At 45.7% G+C, this 15,259-nt stretch overlaps 1 protein-coding gene across 2 annotated transcripts in view; it reads right to left on the minus strand.

The window, feature by feature from the left end:
• LOC147702338 (ATP-binding cassette sub-family A member 9-like) overlaps positions 1–15,259 on the minus strand; it is a 1,822,583-nt gene that overhangs the window by 1,348,608 nt on the left and 458,716 nt on the right. For both annotated transcript variants that reach the window (XM_086930970.1, XM_086930969.1), the window contains exon 14: positions 9,233–9,371. In XM_086930970.1, the coding sequence (XP_086787096.1) occupies positions 9,233–9,371 (139 nt within the window). The remainder of the gene's footprint in view (positions 1–9,232; positions 9,372–15,259) is intronic.

Genomic DNA, 15,259 nt, shown 5'->3' on the forward strand with positions numbered 1-15,259 from the left:
CCATTCAACAGTATGTGCTTTTCTATTCACTGTGGGAAACGTGAAGCACTTATAAATTCAGTCAGGCACTCTCCTTGTAGATCTGTAATCATTCAGTCAGTACTCAAGTACTGATGCAGAAAATTAGGCCTTAGGACATGTACTGCTTCAAACCTCTATGTACTATTCATGCAGTCTGGTATCCACCTGCTCACTTGTGTTTCACACCTTCCATTCTCCAGTCTGTATCCTTACAGTTTGACCAAGCACTCTGTCACTGTAGTTGCACTGTTGTAATGGCTCATTCATTAGTGTGTAGTAATGCATTCACTGCATTAAAACACAAAGGGGCAGATTTACAATACCTGGCGCATCTCCAGGAATAAGCCAGTTATAGTGCGCCATGCCACCGCCACCATGGCATGGCACCATTGTAAATGCAGCGCACCATGGGGCAAAAACTACACAGATGTGTGACGCATCTGTGCCGTAAAGGCGGCGCATTGCTGGAGTTGCGTTTCAAGCGCGACGCAGCTCCAGCAATGCTCTGGGGGGTCTATGCTGTGTCAATCCTTACACCTGCTTCAAGCAGTTGCAGGGTTTTGACACAGCATTGGCCCAAACGTGACTGAGTGAAATCTTGTAAATTTCACTCAGCCACTTTTAGTAGGCGTTCCTGCGCCGGAATGCCCTCCCCCGTGCAGGAACGCCTCCTTCTGGCGCAGGGCTCTACAACGTGACACATCTCCCAGATGCGTCACGTTGTAAATACCCCGCACCATGGCTCATCTTTTGCACCGTGCTGCTCACAAAAGTGACACAACAGCGGCATAAAAGAGGCGCAAGCGGGTTGTAAATCTGCCCCTAACACTTACAAATTCACCCAGGCAGTTTCACCAGCAGTGCAAAGGGAAGCATAAACTTGTAATATATTTATGTACATACGTTGCATTCAATTGCTTCGGAAGTACTACAGTATACTGTAAGTAAACACCTCATAGACTTATGCTGTAGCACTTCCTTATAGTTCTCCACTTTCAGATTCACCATACACTACTAATGTATTCTTTCATTCATTTATGCACTACACATTCATTCAAAAAACCTTTACACACTATTATACTAATGTAGCTCTTTTTTTGACCAGTGAAGTTAGTTCTTAACCCCTTGAGCGCTGATGACGGAACCGCTCTGTTATCAGCTGCGGTAGCGCTGTGCTGATGATGGAGCGGTTACGTCATGGCCCGCCAGCCGCTCATGCGCGGCACGAATTCCGCGCCTGCGCTGAGCGTTCTATTGACCGGGCGGGGCCATGACGGAAACGCTCCATCATAAGCACAGCGCAACCGACGCTGGTGACGGAGCGGTTCCGTCACCAGCATGCCCCCACCGCTCTTCCGCCCCGCCCCCTTAGCACTGCGGCGGAATAGCCGCCGTAGTGATGGGGTTAAAATAACTTTTTATGTCTTTTTTGTAGTTTTGCATTTTTTTTTTTTTTTTGAACAGTTTTTTATTTGTTATGTTTTCTTTTAAAGGAAAAAAGGAACTGTGCCAACAAAAAACTCTGCAACGGGAACAAATAAACAAAATAAAATTTACCGCGGGAGCAACGGTGCTCCTGCTTGCACCGGCAAATCAAATCAGATCAATTGATTGCTCCCCATAGCACAATGTCTCTTTACAAAATTTGCAAAGGATTATCAGGTTGGCAAAATCGGGATGGATGTCCGGATGTGGGCTTGAAAATCCTGTTGATGTGCTTGCTTAAGCTGGTTGAATCTCCTCCCTGACTCTGGTGCATGCAGCACGGGCATAATTTACAGGATGTTGATTTTTGACATGCCTGGCCATGTTGGCAGTTCCAAACGAGTAATGTTTACTTGGATTGCCTCAAGACAGCCTCGAGAGAGCACAACTGAACAGATCTTGCAGGTATCTTTTGCCGTGTTGACTTTTTTTCACCTTCTGAAAAGGAAAAAAAATTCCATGTAAGTGATGTCACTGACCATGTCATGAGTGATGTAATATGTGACGTCATCAGCAGTGCATTGCGGGCGAGCAAGTAGTTAGCTGAACTAACTATAACGGGGGAGTTTCAATGGTTTTGTATGAGTGAAATGGCCAGCTAACTTACTGGAAAGAAGCTGAGCACACGCGGGTCAACAGGAGAAATGCTCATTTATTCTGGCATGTGGCATGACGCGTTTTGTCATGAAACTGACTTTCTCAAATGCCGCCAAACATAGTCATTGCTTCCAATCCCACATTTAAAGCGCCTTGTCTGACTCCGATTCGTAGAGGCAATGATGACAGGCTAACGAGGGGAGTGTCCTGAACTCGGAACTCGGAGTCCGTGAGGAGCAGATACTGCAGCGTAAGTCCATCCCTAGTGGGCAGTGTCTGCTCCTTCTCCACGCCCTCCTTGATCTTATTGTCGGTGGTGAGCAGCTTTCCGGGACCCTCGCCCCTCCGCTAATATCCCGTATTTTGGCCTTCGGATCCCACTTAAGTAAGTGAAATCCTCCTGCAAACTCACAGTCCAAACAATGCAGGTTTGCGGGATAAAGCGGCGGTTCGGTGTTTACAAATTGTTTTTAGACTCCAACGGTTGCCACTAAGCCACCGACTGCTACTGGGGTGGGCGCTCATAGGTGCTTGTGGCCGCACCAAAACACCAAGACCATACTCCCTTACTGTAAAGAAGCTGAGCACACGCGGGTCACCAGGAGAAATGCTAATATGGCTGAGATACCCGCCACCCCCTCTCAACACAATCCCCAAGAATGGGAAACCGGAAACGGTTCTGAACTTTTTGGAAGACGGGAGGGAGTGACCCTCCCGGACGTATTTATTAAAATATGAAACAAAATTAAAACATTAAATAACAGTTTCATATTAATGTACAATTTCATTTCCACATTGCGATGTTTGGCTAACCTTAACATATTCTCTAATACAAAGGTTCTCCTAGCCGAACTAACATCCTACAAAACGTTTAACTTGAAATTGTACATCCTAACGTTTAAGGGCCAACGGCAAGGTCGTAACCGGTGTCAAGATCCCTAAACCAGACATATCCCCCTCACTTGTGAGGGGCGACCGCACAGAGGTGTACCTCAAGTGCATTTACCAATTTCCCTTGACTTGACGGGGGCCCCAATAAACTCGACGCCATTTAAAGGTCGTCCGAGGACTCGTGTGAGGTATCTAGAAGGTAGCGTAGACCCCCTCCCAAACCCCACACAACTTACCACATCTGCCGTCGCAGATGTCCAGGCCCCGGGAAATTCCCCAGGAGGGGGCTGTAGCCCCTCCTACCCAGGAAGGGGCCTTGACCGCCTTTCCTTTCCTTTCGGCGGCCCATCCTTAGAAGGGACCGCCTCCCCGTTGAGGGGCCAATGGCCACCTCCCTCGAGCGCTCCCATCCGTAATGGGTGACGCCCACCCATAGGGATCTTCCAATTACTGCTCACCGATCATGACCTTACCGCCCGACCAGAATAAATACGACAATTCTAACTAAATTACTAAATGACTAAATTACTAAAAGACAGTAACAATTTACAACTTTATTAAAAGGCATGATTACTGATCAACACTAGTGCTTAATTACTTTATTTGCAAAACATATTATAATTCGACCATTCTTTATTGCATATTCAAAGTCATCACGATAGTCATCACAACCTGCAAAAAATTAGTGTTACCACATCAAACTTTATTCAAAACCACTTGCTGTCCTCAGGGGCTGGTGGGTGGGTCAAAATTGGCTCTTCGTTCCGTCTCGAGCTCACGTGTAGCGAGGAGGTGCAGCTTCAGAGCACAGGAACAAGAGGATGCTTTCTTGGCTTGTTGCTCCTTTTATCCGTCTTCAGGGCGGGCGTCAACCCGCCCCTGCCTGCCTCAAAGGGCGTGGCTGGCCACGTCAGTGTCTAGGCCAGCCCACTCCAGGGCGGGAAAAAGCGCGCCCCGGCTACGCCGCTTCGGGCATACCAGCCGAGACTCGCTTCCCGCCCAAGATGGCTTCCCGGGGGGATCGTGGTACTCCGCCATACGTTCGGGGGGACCGAATGGTCGCCCCTTTCCATTTATTCTGGCATACGGCATGACGCGTTTTGTCATTAAACTGACTTTCTCAAATGCCGCCAAACAAAGTCAATGCTTCCAATCCCACATTTAAAGCACCTTGTCCCACTCCGATTGGTAGAGGCAATAATAACAGGCTGGCGAGGGGAGTGTCCCGAACTCGGAACTTCGAGTCCGTGTGGAGCAGATACTGCAGCATAAGTACTTCCCTAGTGGGCAGTGTCTGCTCCTTCTCCACGCCCTCCTTGATCTTATTGTGGGTGGTGAGCAGCTTTCCGGGCCCCTCGCCCCTCCGTAAATATCCTGTATTTTGGCCTTCGGGTCCCACTTAAGTAAGTGAAATCCTCCTGCATACTCACAGTCCAAACAATGCTGGTTTGCGGGATAACCTGTGAAATCTATGGTTTTTTCAGTGAATTTCTAAGGTTTTTTAAATGCTAATTCCTAACTATAACGTGTGTGAAACCTATGGTTTTTCAGTGAAAATATATATATAGTTACAGTGTGGCATCTCCGATGCTGGTGCAGAGAAGTGCGTGGCAGAAAAAAGGGAGCAGGAGGTGAAAATTGCAGTGACATCATGGCGGCCCCGTTCTGCATCGAATATCCTGAATGCTGCACTGTGGGACTGGTAGTCCTCTGAATGGGCAACAAAAGTGATTCGATGCAGGTGAGGTTCCTGAACTACGGAGAGGAGGAGCCTTTAAAGAACAAGTGAACGGAGAGCAAGCATTTGAATTTCGGCATCTGACGAAGGCACAAGCCGAAACCTGGTTATGCAGAGAGATTCAATAAATGGCAAACCCCTGAAACCAGCTGTGTCCTTTGCTTTCTTCACCCGGTGGGAAGGAGAAGTTGAATTTACATATCGCCTACCCGTGAGGCGCACAAAGGACCCTTTCGCTACAAGTGTGTCATGGAGACATGGGAATGAACTGAATTTAGCAGAGGCATCGGAATTTATCGTGACCCGCCACTCACCAATCTGATACCAGGAAGCCGCTGTTGCACGGCGGATCAAGAATGCTTGATGAGACGCAAGTTACAGTGTGGCGTCTCCGATGCTGGTGCAGAGAAGTGTGTGGCAGAAAGAAGGGGGCAGGAGGTGAAAATTGCAGTGAGATCATGGCGGCCCCGTTCTGCATCGAATATCCTGAATGCTGCACTGTGGGACTGGTATTCCTCTGAATGGGCAACAAAAGTGCTTCGATGCAGGTGAGGTTCCTGAACTACGGACAGGAGGAGCCTTTAAAGAACAAGTGAACGGAGAGCAAGCATTTGAATTTCGTCATCTGACGAAGGCACAAGCCGAAACCTGGTTATGCAGAGAGATTCAAAAAATGGCAAACCACTGAAACCCGCTGTGTCCTTTGCTTTCTTCACCCGGTGGGAAGGAGAAGTTGAATTTACATATCGCCGACCCGTGAGGCGCACAAAGGACCCTTTTGCTACAAGTGTGTCACGGAGACATGGGAATGAACTGAATTTAGCCGAGGCATAGGAATTTACCGAACCCGCCACTCACCAATCTGATACCAGGAAGCTGCTGTTGCATGGCGGATCAAGACTTCTAAATGAGACGCGAGTTACAGTGTGGCGTCTCCGATGCTGGTGCAGAGAAGTGCGTGGCAGAAAGAAGGGGGCAGGAGGGGAAAATTGCAGTGACATCATGGCGGCCCCGTTCTGCATCGAATATCCTGAATGCTGCACTGTGGGACTGGTAGTCCGCTGAATGGGCAACAAAAGTGATTAGATGCAGGTGAGGTTCCTGAACTACGGAGAGGAGGAGCCTTTAAAGAACAAGTGAACGGAGAGCAAGCATTTGAATTTCGGCATCTGACGAAGGCACAAGTCGAAACCTGGTTATGCAGAGAGATTCAATAAATGGCAAACCCCTGAAACCCGCTGTGTCCTTTGCTCTCTTCACCCGGTGGGAAGGAGAAGTTGAATTTATATATATATATATATATATATCCAATGTAAGAGTCGTCCCCACTTAGAAGAGCCCACAAGCCGGTAGGTTCAAATCAGGTTTTAATCATCAGGTTTGCATCGCAGAAAATGACAAAGCAAAGTCCTGTTTTCAAAGAAGCCTGACGCGTTTCATGTTCACCCGAGCACTTCCTCAGAGGCTGTTTGAACACTGTGTGGAGCCAAAGTTATTTCAACCACTTGCACCTGCCCCGGTGGGCGTTGACTCCCCCCGAGCCTGCTGGTGCTTTGAGTCCTGTATTACTCAGGTGCGCTGCTCCCAGAGTTGCAATACTTTTTAACAAATAAAACCCCAGTGGGTTGGGAAATTGATTCACTCTTAACTGCGATGTAAGTGTCCACCTGCAAAACGACCTGTCTGAGGTTTGCTCGGGTGAGCATGAAACGTGTCAGGCTTCTTTGAAAACAGGACGTTGCTTTGTCATTTTCTGCGATGCAAATCTGCTGATTAAAACATGATTTGAACCTACCTGCTTGTTTTGATTTGAACAAGAACTCCTGGAGTCCAGAAAGAACTGTTAGTTCTTAGTGACGTCTTATGTCCAACCTTACGACAAACCCGGCACCTTTCAGGTATAAATATACCAACAGTTGCCTTAACCCCTTCCATGCTCATGACGAACCCCAGCCGTCATGCACTACAGTGCTCGTGTGCTGATGACGGCTGGGGTTCGTCATGGCCCGCCCCTGTTCGTGCTGTTTACAGCACAGCAGGGGAATCGCGGCCGCATCGAAGGGGTTAAGCAAACACACGGTGGTTTGGAGCAGAGCGGCTATCTACTTGCCCGAGAGCCCAGCTGATGCGAGAGCCCACGGAAGCCGCCCCTCCCTTTGGACACACTGAGAGAGACGCTGTCTTTTTCTCCAGCCGAGAAAATCCAGCTCCGGTGTTTCCAGCCACCCTTGCGGGTTGCTAGGAGATCGAGTCCTGAAGAAAGAGATACCAGACCTCCCACATTCTATTACCAAGGTACGGAGCTGACTAAACCCTTAAGAGAATTCTTGATACAGATTCTTGGCAAAACAAGCTTAACCAACTTAACTTAAACTGCTACTTACTTACTCCCTCCCAAGTATTAGGCTTAGGTCAGGTACACCGGGGTAGGCGTAGTTAGAAGCACCAGTTGAATACGTTAGTCAATGTTTTTATGTATGTATATATTTTATCTATTTTAAAGTATCATATGGCTAAGAAACCATATCAATGCTTTTACAGTATTATTTGATAATACTACTTTTACTGTATGCACTTTACTTTATGATAAGTATTGCAATTGTGGCAATTCATTTCTCTTGCATGACTGTTCAATAAATACCACATTTTATTGAAAACGCCCGCCTCTCTATTTCTCTGCACTCTGGTGAAACTAAGTATGCACTATTGACTGAGTGAAATAGCTGCCTATTGTTTTCACACGACTCTAGAGATACACTCTATTCTGAGGGAGCAAAGTTGTCATGTTTATATGGTTGTCAGAAGCTAATCCCGTCTTGTCTAAATCCGGACAGTTAACTCTTTCCTGAACATTTGAGAAAGTTTCTAGTGACCTCTGAGCTAGCTGGCAAAATTAATTAAGTCTAATATAGTCAGAAGAGACCTAGTCGACCTCAGTCCTACGTCTACACTGCTGTTTATATTATTCCAATGCGCAGAGCCTATTGGGAATATAGGAACTACACTACAGTTTGGTATCTTAGTTCACTTTGCATAGTGCATGCCACGAATGACGAAACCACTGAGTATTTGCCTTTAGCCACTATTGTGTTTAGTTTGCAAGCAAAAGAACAAGTCTCTTTCAGCAAATCAATCTAATGGGACAGACCTCCACATTAACAAGCGCCTTGGCTTGTCAGTCAGTGGCATTATATACATGTTCATAGCTCAAAGTGGCAAATGCCAATCCTCATGATGGGTAGTGTTCAGGTAAATATCTGTTTCCACTAGAAACAGTAAAACAATAAAAACAACAGTTTATGCATGCAAAATGTGGCATTGAAGCAAAAGCTGGCAGAGCAACAAATTGCAAAGCAAGCATGTACTCCATTGTATGATAATACCCTACTAAGGATTTGATGTGAGAATGCTGCAATTCTAAGAGTGCATCCTACTGGAAATACACCCTAATCATTCTACCCGTCAAATACTTCAACTACTATGGGCCTCATTACGATGACCGCAGGTCGGAGGCTTTCCGGGTCTCATCACAGGTTTCACTTTCGACCACCGCATTACGATACAAGCGGTTGAATGTGAAACTGGCTTCTCATTCCAGCTGAATTCGGACGGGCTCAAGGAGCCTGTTAGCCAGTCGGAGGCCTGCCCTTAATCCTTATTGGTAGCGTTTCCCCTGTAGGAATTACGATGTTGGTTTCTGACAGGCTTTCTATCACAGGCTTTCCGACATGAAAGCCTGTTGGAAAGTGGCATTGGGGACCCTGACAGGGCCTCTTCAACCATTGGTCTCCAGTTAGGGGCTGGGGGGCACCTCTGGTGCCGCCCTGTTAATCCCTGCACCGTATGTCAGACACCCTTAGGTGCCTGCCATGAGGAAGAAGGATGAACAGATCCTCCAATTTCTCTATGGGCGCTTGTGCTATGGCCGGTTTACAGCCACAGCACAAGCTCCCATTGAGAAATGGGAGTAGGCGACTGCACCATGTGCGGTTGCATTATAATGCTACAGTCAGAGGTTGCCGACTGGAGGTTGGTCGGGCCCAATTTGAATTGTTGTTGGGCAGACGTGAGTCCGGCTGACATTGTACTAAAGGCCTAAATGTTTAATTGTGGCTTAGACCACCGTTGTAGATGGCAATGAACCCCACACAAACACTGAATACATTTTAGTAACAGTTACTGAGAAATGGACAGAAATGTTTAGAATTTGCACTTAATGGATCTGTGGGCAATACACAAGCCAAGAAGATAAATACAGGGAGACAGTGCATATCTTTATATGTGAGGTAGAAAGTTGTTCAGCTGCCCAGTATAAGTATTTGTGGAAATCAATGTTCTGGTGCACACACTTGAAACCCAATATTTCAATCATGCTAACATCTAAAAGTGAAGGGACGAAACAAATTTCAATTTAATAAAATGCTGTTTTTTAAAATGACTAATGCTAGTTGTATGCCCAGTATGTTATGATCATCACTTTACAGATGGGTCAATGCTCACCGGCCAGGATATCAGCCTCATCCATGAACTGAGTGCTGAATAGTGTGACTCGGCCAGACTTGCGCTCTTTCAAGAGGTTCCAGACATGATGTCGCGAGCAGGGATCAAGGCCAGCCGTTGGCTCATCCAAAAGCAAGATCTGCATGTAGCACAGAGTAGAAAAAAAGATGGCTCAGCACTGTTTCTTCAATAAATAATGCAGTTTAAATTAAAACACCTATGGACCACATCTTATTTTTAAACGGAACTTAACAATTAAAACCTGGCTCAAAAGTCACCTAAACCAACCACTTGTTCAATACTTAACTCTTGGCCTGATTCACAACGGTTAACCAAGTCGAAAACCAGTCCCAATATAAGTTAGTATCTATATGACTACTATGCCGCTATTAAGATAGCCACAGGGAATTACTACGCAGGGAGAATTGCTAAAGCGGAAAATAACAGCAGAGAGATTTTCTCTATTGTTAAAACTTTTGTATCCCCTACTGCTGAAACTACCATACTCCCTTCCTCCGTGCAATGGTGCAAGGACTTGTCTAACTTCTTCATTAATAAAATAGCTAAAATTCAGCAGGACTTACTCTCCGCGCTACCAGCGGATAGCTCAGTGGCTGGCCTCCCCTTTATGCCATGCCATTGTGATATCCAGCAGTTTACAAACTTCTCGCTGGTTGCGGAATGTGATGTGCTGCCTCTTCTTCAGTCCCTTAAATCGGGCTCTCCCTCTGATCCCTGCCATGCCCGGGTACCTTCGGAGGTGGCTAGTATTGTCTGCAGTGATGTCATCCAGATAGTGAATCTCTCTCTATCCTCAGGAGAGGTTTCCGTAAGCTGGAAGCAGGCAAAGCTTCTGCCGCTTCTGAAGAAACTAGGGCTGGACGCTACTGTTTCTGGGAACTATCGTCCCATATCCCTTTTGCCAGCATTGGCCAAAATATGCGAGAAAGTGGTCTTTCGTCAACTGGAGAGCTTAGTTGAGACCTCCAATGCTCTGCATCCAGCTCAATCAGGCTTTAGGGCGGCCTACAGCACGGAGACAGCTCTGGTTGAGATGGGGGAGTCGATCCGGGAGTGTCTGGACGGGGGCGGCAGAGCGGTCCTGATTTTGTTGGACCTCTCTGCCGCGCTCGATACCGTTCCTTACGAGCTCCTCCTCGCCAGGCTGTCTGCAGTTGGCTACGGTGGCGGTGTCCTGGCCTGGCTGTCCTCATTTCTTTCAGACAGGACGCAACAGGTCTGGATGCCGCCTCATGCCTCAGAGCCTAAACCACTCCTCACCGGGGTCCCACAGGGATATACCCTTAGTCCCCTACTTTTCAATATTTACATCACCCCCCTGGTTTATCTAGCGGAACAGTACGGGGCTAAGATTATAGGGTACGCTGATGACACACAGCTGCTGTTTACTTGGCCAGATGACTATCTGGACACTACAACAGTCCAGCTTTGTTTGTCCTCAGTCTTTCGCTGGCTAACTTTGGCTCAGCTGAAATGTAATGAGGACAAATCTGAGGTCCTCTTCTACGGTTCTTTCCCTTCCAATTTTAAAAACTCGCTGTGGCCCCCGAATATTCCTAGCCCTAAGGTGATGGGTGGCCGCGCAAAAAATCTTGGCATATGGTTCGGGGAGGACTTAAGATTTGAGGACCACATAAAGAAAGTAACCGGGACATGCTTTGCTACTCTGAGATTTTTTCCACTGCTTCCTAGAGAAGCAAGAGAGACTGTCGCTCAAGCTCTCATCCTAGCAAGGCTAGACTACGCGAACGCTCTGTTTAGCCGCATCCCCGCCTATTTGGTTAAATGACTGCTGGTTATCCAGAACGCCGCTGTCCGTCTCCTTTTTAATGTTCCGAGATGGAAGAGCGTTCGCACTCATATGGCTAGCCTTCACTGGCTGCCAGTGCCACAACGCATCCTGTTCAAATCCCTAGTGCTCTCGTTTAGAGCTACTCATGACCAAGGACCTGCCTATTTGAAGAAGAGATTCACCTTCTATGCTCCCACACGAGCCATTAGATCGTCCTCTTTGTTCAAGATGACTCTTCCTCGCTTTAAGCGAACCAGACTAGGGGGCCAGTCCATAGCTGTAGTGGCAGCCCGAGCCTGGAATGCCCTTCCCCTCCACTTGCGCTCCACTCACTGCGTAGCCCAGTTTAAGAAAAATCTGAAAACCCATCTATTCAGGAGTGTGACATAAGTTGATTTCCGTCTGTTTTTCCTCCGCTCTTTCCCATCGCGCCAGGATACTCCCAAGTAATAGAGCGTGCTATAAAATGGTTTATACATATACATACATACATATGTATTACGATTTGTAAATTCTGCATAAGTGTAAAATAATGAAATTGCATGAGCAATTTACCATAAATTGAAAGCAAGTGGTAACCACGTTCAAAGTATAAAGGCTAACTCAAAATGCAATGCAAACTTTCACAGTGGCAGTACTTTATGATATGGTGAGAAGGATGCTCTAAGAATAGCAGGTAAGGAGAAAGGAGAGAATTTTTAGATAGAGGATGACTTTCGTCCAAGCAGATGTTACTAAACTCAATTGAGGAGTGGTAGCCTATTTTAGACCAGTACACCCAACACAGCAAGGAGACCCCACATACATTGTGGAATTGTGTGGTCTACTACTCCTCCAGGCATCTGGTAGGTAGCAGTGTATGAGATAAACTGCTTTGGCAATATCTCAGAGTATCCTGTCAAGGAGTTTCCATACCTTTCTAGAATGAATGCTAGAAATGACAAATTTAAATATTTATTGTCCAAACACCACTGCTGATTTGCATAGTATGAAGGCACAGTAATACTTTTTTATATTGCACTATTTCTAAAGTTTAAAAAAACAATATTTATTTGAAAAACATAGGTTTCATAAATCACGTGGTGAAGAGAGGATTGACATTTGTTATACATATACCTACCAATAGTACATCGTATGACTGGCCAGTATTTACCAAAATTGGCGCTTTTATGGCCCAATCTAAATATAACTTGCACCCATCAGCCTCAAAGTCCCCCTCCCTGGAGTCTCTCCGCCAGCATCCAATCCCCCTGATATTGTATACTCGCTCTATCCCCCCATACATTCTGCAATTATTTTGGACAGCCTCTCACTATGTATTTGACCTGTTCTGCCTTCTGGCACCAATCAAGTCGGCTCCCCATTCTGCCATCCCCAGAGGTACCACAGCCCCCATATGCTCATGCTATTTTATGTTTGGCAACTCCAGGTGCCAGCCGTAGCCGGATCTCCTTGTACCCTAGCCAATTCTCTTCCCCTTTGATCCATAGGAGGAGCCACTTTGCATCAAGAGTGACCCCCATCACAGTGAACTTGACCATCCTGGTCATCAACCTGGCCCAGTAGCTCTGCACAAGTGAGCACTCCCAAAAGATGCGGAAACACATTCCCTCGTTCCCACATCCTCTCCTACACAGTGGAGAATCTGCCCTGGCAAGCTTGTGAAGCAGTGTTTGTGAATAGTAAGTCTTATGCAGTATTTGAAATTGGGCCAGTCTGAATCTTATTTGGATAGCGATCTAAGGCAGGCTCTGGAGGGCCTCCAGTCATTCCTCGTCCACAAACTCTCCAGGATCTCCCACTCACGGTTGCCTCAAGGGGCACAGTCGGTGTGGGGAATTAATTAATAGTTTCCTATTCATCTTCGACACTCCATCAATGCCTCTGTAAGAATCCGGTCCTTCAGAGGGGAGGGCATAAGTAATTCACCCTCTGACAAATGGCAATAAAGGGTGTGCCCCAGCTGTAGATATTGAAAATGCTCGGATTCTAATAGGTTGTAATCCCTGCTGACATTCTCAAATTTTATAAAGACTTGATTCCTTCAGACATCTCCCTGGTGTTCTATGCCTATGAGCTCCCATTTTGATAATCCCTCAAGACCACCCACCTCTGGCAGTAGACCACTGTGTCAGAAACCGCATGGCCTCTCTCCGGACTCTCTGGTCTATGCTCTTAAAGAGAACAGGAGGGATCTTATAGGATTTATTCTATATGATGTAAAGTAATCACTGTAGGCTCATTATTTTGTATGGAGCGGTTCTGCCCAAGAGTGTAAGCTGTAGGTTACCCCAATGTATCACATCCCCTTTGAGCCTCTGCAATTGGGGGTGATATTTTTACAAAAAGAAACTCCCAAGGATTCCCTGTGATACATTTACCCCAGATCTCAAAACACCCTTTCAGAACCACTGGGGCTAGGCAGTCCCAGGGTAAGCGGGGAGCCATCCCAAACAGTGGATCTATCACCAGCCAGTTAGTAGTATAGCCTGAATGCAAAACACCTGCATAATCTTGTCAATTGAGGATTGGGGATGCACGACGTTTAGTGAGTTGTCTTAGAATAGAGGGAGATCCATTCTTCCCACCCACCCATTGCCCTGATACCCCATGTCAAGGGGTCCTGACGGATTCACGCTGCTAGCGGCTCTAGTGCCTGAGCAAACAGAATGAGAGATAGCAGGAATTCTTGGTAAGTGCCCGTCTGCAGCTCAAAGTTGCGCAATGTTGTACCATTTACTATCACCCTGGCCATGGAGGCGTGCTAAAGTAACCTGATCCACGCACGGAACTTCATCCTGAAGCCCAGCCTGTCCAGTACCATGAACTTATAGTTCCATTCAACTGAGTCAAATGGCATCCTTGCATTTAGGGCCAAATAAACTACCTGTTCATCCATTTGCTACTCGGTCAGGTGAAGCATTCCGTACAGGTGTCAGATATTAGGCCGGTATTACTGTTGGGTATGAAGCTAGACTGGTCTGAGTGAATGTTCAAGGGGAAGATCCCCCGTAATCTAGTCGCCAGGACCCTATCTAGTACTTTGGCCTCTAAGTTCAGCAGGTAGATCAGTCTATAAGACCCGCAATCTTCCGGGGGGCCTCTTTAAAATTACCACTATGGTTGCTGTACTCTGGCACTAAGGTAGACAAAAACATAAGATGCTAATATTATGTTTAATTTTGTGTTCATATCATTTGGAACATATTTTCATGTGTTAAATAGTTTATTGAAAATCTTTAAATATTATAAGGTCAATCTGCTGTATTTTAAAATTCATAAATAGATTACTGTTTGTAAATATAAAAATGATTTTAAAAAAAAGCTTATATTCTTTACGTCTAGAACTTCTAACAGCACTTCCTATCGCACACTGAGTTGAACAAAACAATACTGAGTTCAGCCTCGCTTGACTGTTACAGACACACTACTAATGCTTTCATTAGGTGCAGTATTCAGCATATTTGCAGCATTAGCAGTCTATTTTTAGTCAAGTGCATTTGTAATTTGTGAATTCTGCTGGCTACATCACCACTGTGGCAAATCACCTCTCCTTGCATATTAGCTGCAGCATAGCAGATGCCAGAATTCTTCTGAGTGAGCAGATTTCTGTTTGTTTCCTTACCGCTGTATGACTCTGTCTGCAGCAATAACTTCCCACTCTGAAGCATCTTCCTCAGTCTGTGCCGGAGTTCTCTTAAGTGGCTATGTTAGGAAACCATTAGAGGGTATATGACATTATATTGATGGATTGAAATGTATACTTTTATTTAATATATATATGTTGGTATTATTTACAATATTAGTGTACAATATGTGTCTGCTATTTTCGACACAAAAACAATGTTTTTGTATTAAACTTTATAGGTTTCTTCAATGTTATTAATGTGGGAATGAAAGCAAGAGCAAACCTGCAGGCACTACATTTCCATTTCCCCAAATGCATTGGTCATGTTTTATCTAACATCCAACAAAGAATTTCAATACCAATTCATTTTTAAATGTTTTCATTGTTCTAATTACAAATTCTTTTTAAAAAAAATATCAATATATACATTTGAAAGTAAAACTGAAAATAAACGTTCTGCTTCTGCTCTCTCGTTTAGACATGGTTAAATTGGCATGCACTCAATTGGCACATTTACTTTACTTGTAAGGGCCTAGTGCAGTGGTTCTACAGCCACCCAGGGCCTATAAGTTAAATGCTACTAGTG

Source organism: Lissotriton vulgaris, chromosome 7 (genome assembly GCF_964263255.1).
Source record: "Lissotriton vulgaris chromosome 7, aLisVul1.2, whole genome shotgun sequence".
NCBI lineage: Eukaryota > Metazoa > Chordata > Amphibia > Caudata > Salamandridae > Lissotriton > Lissotriton vulgaris.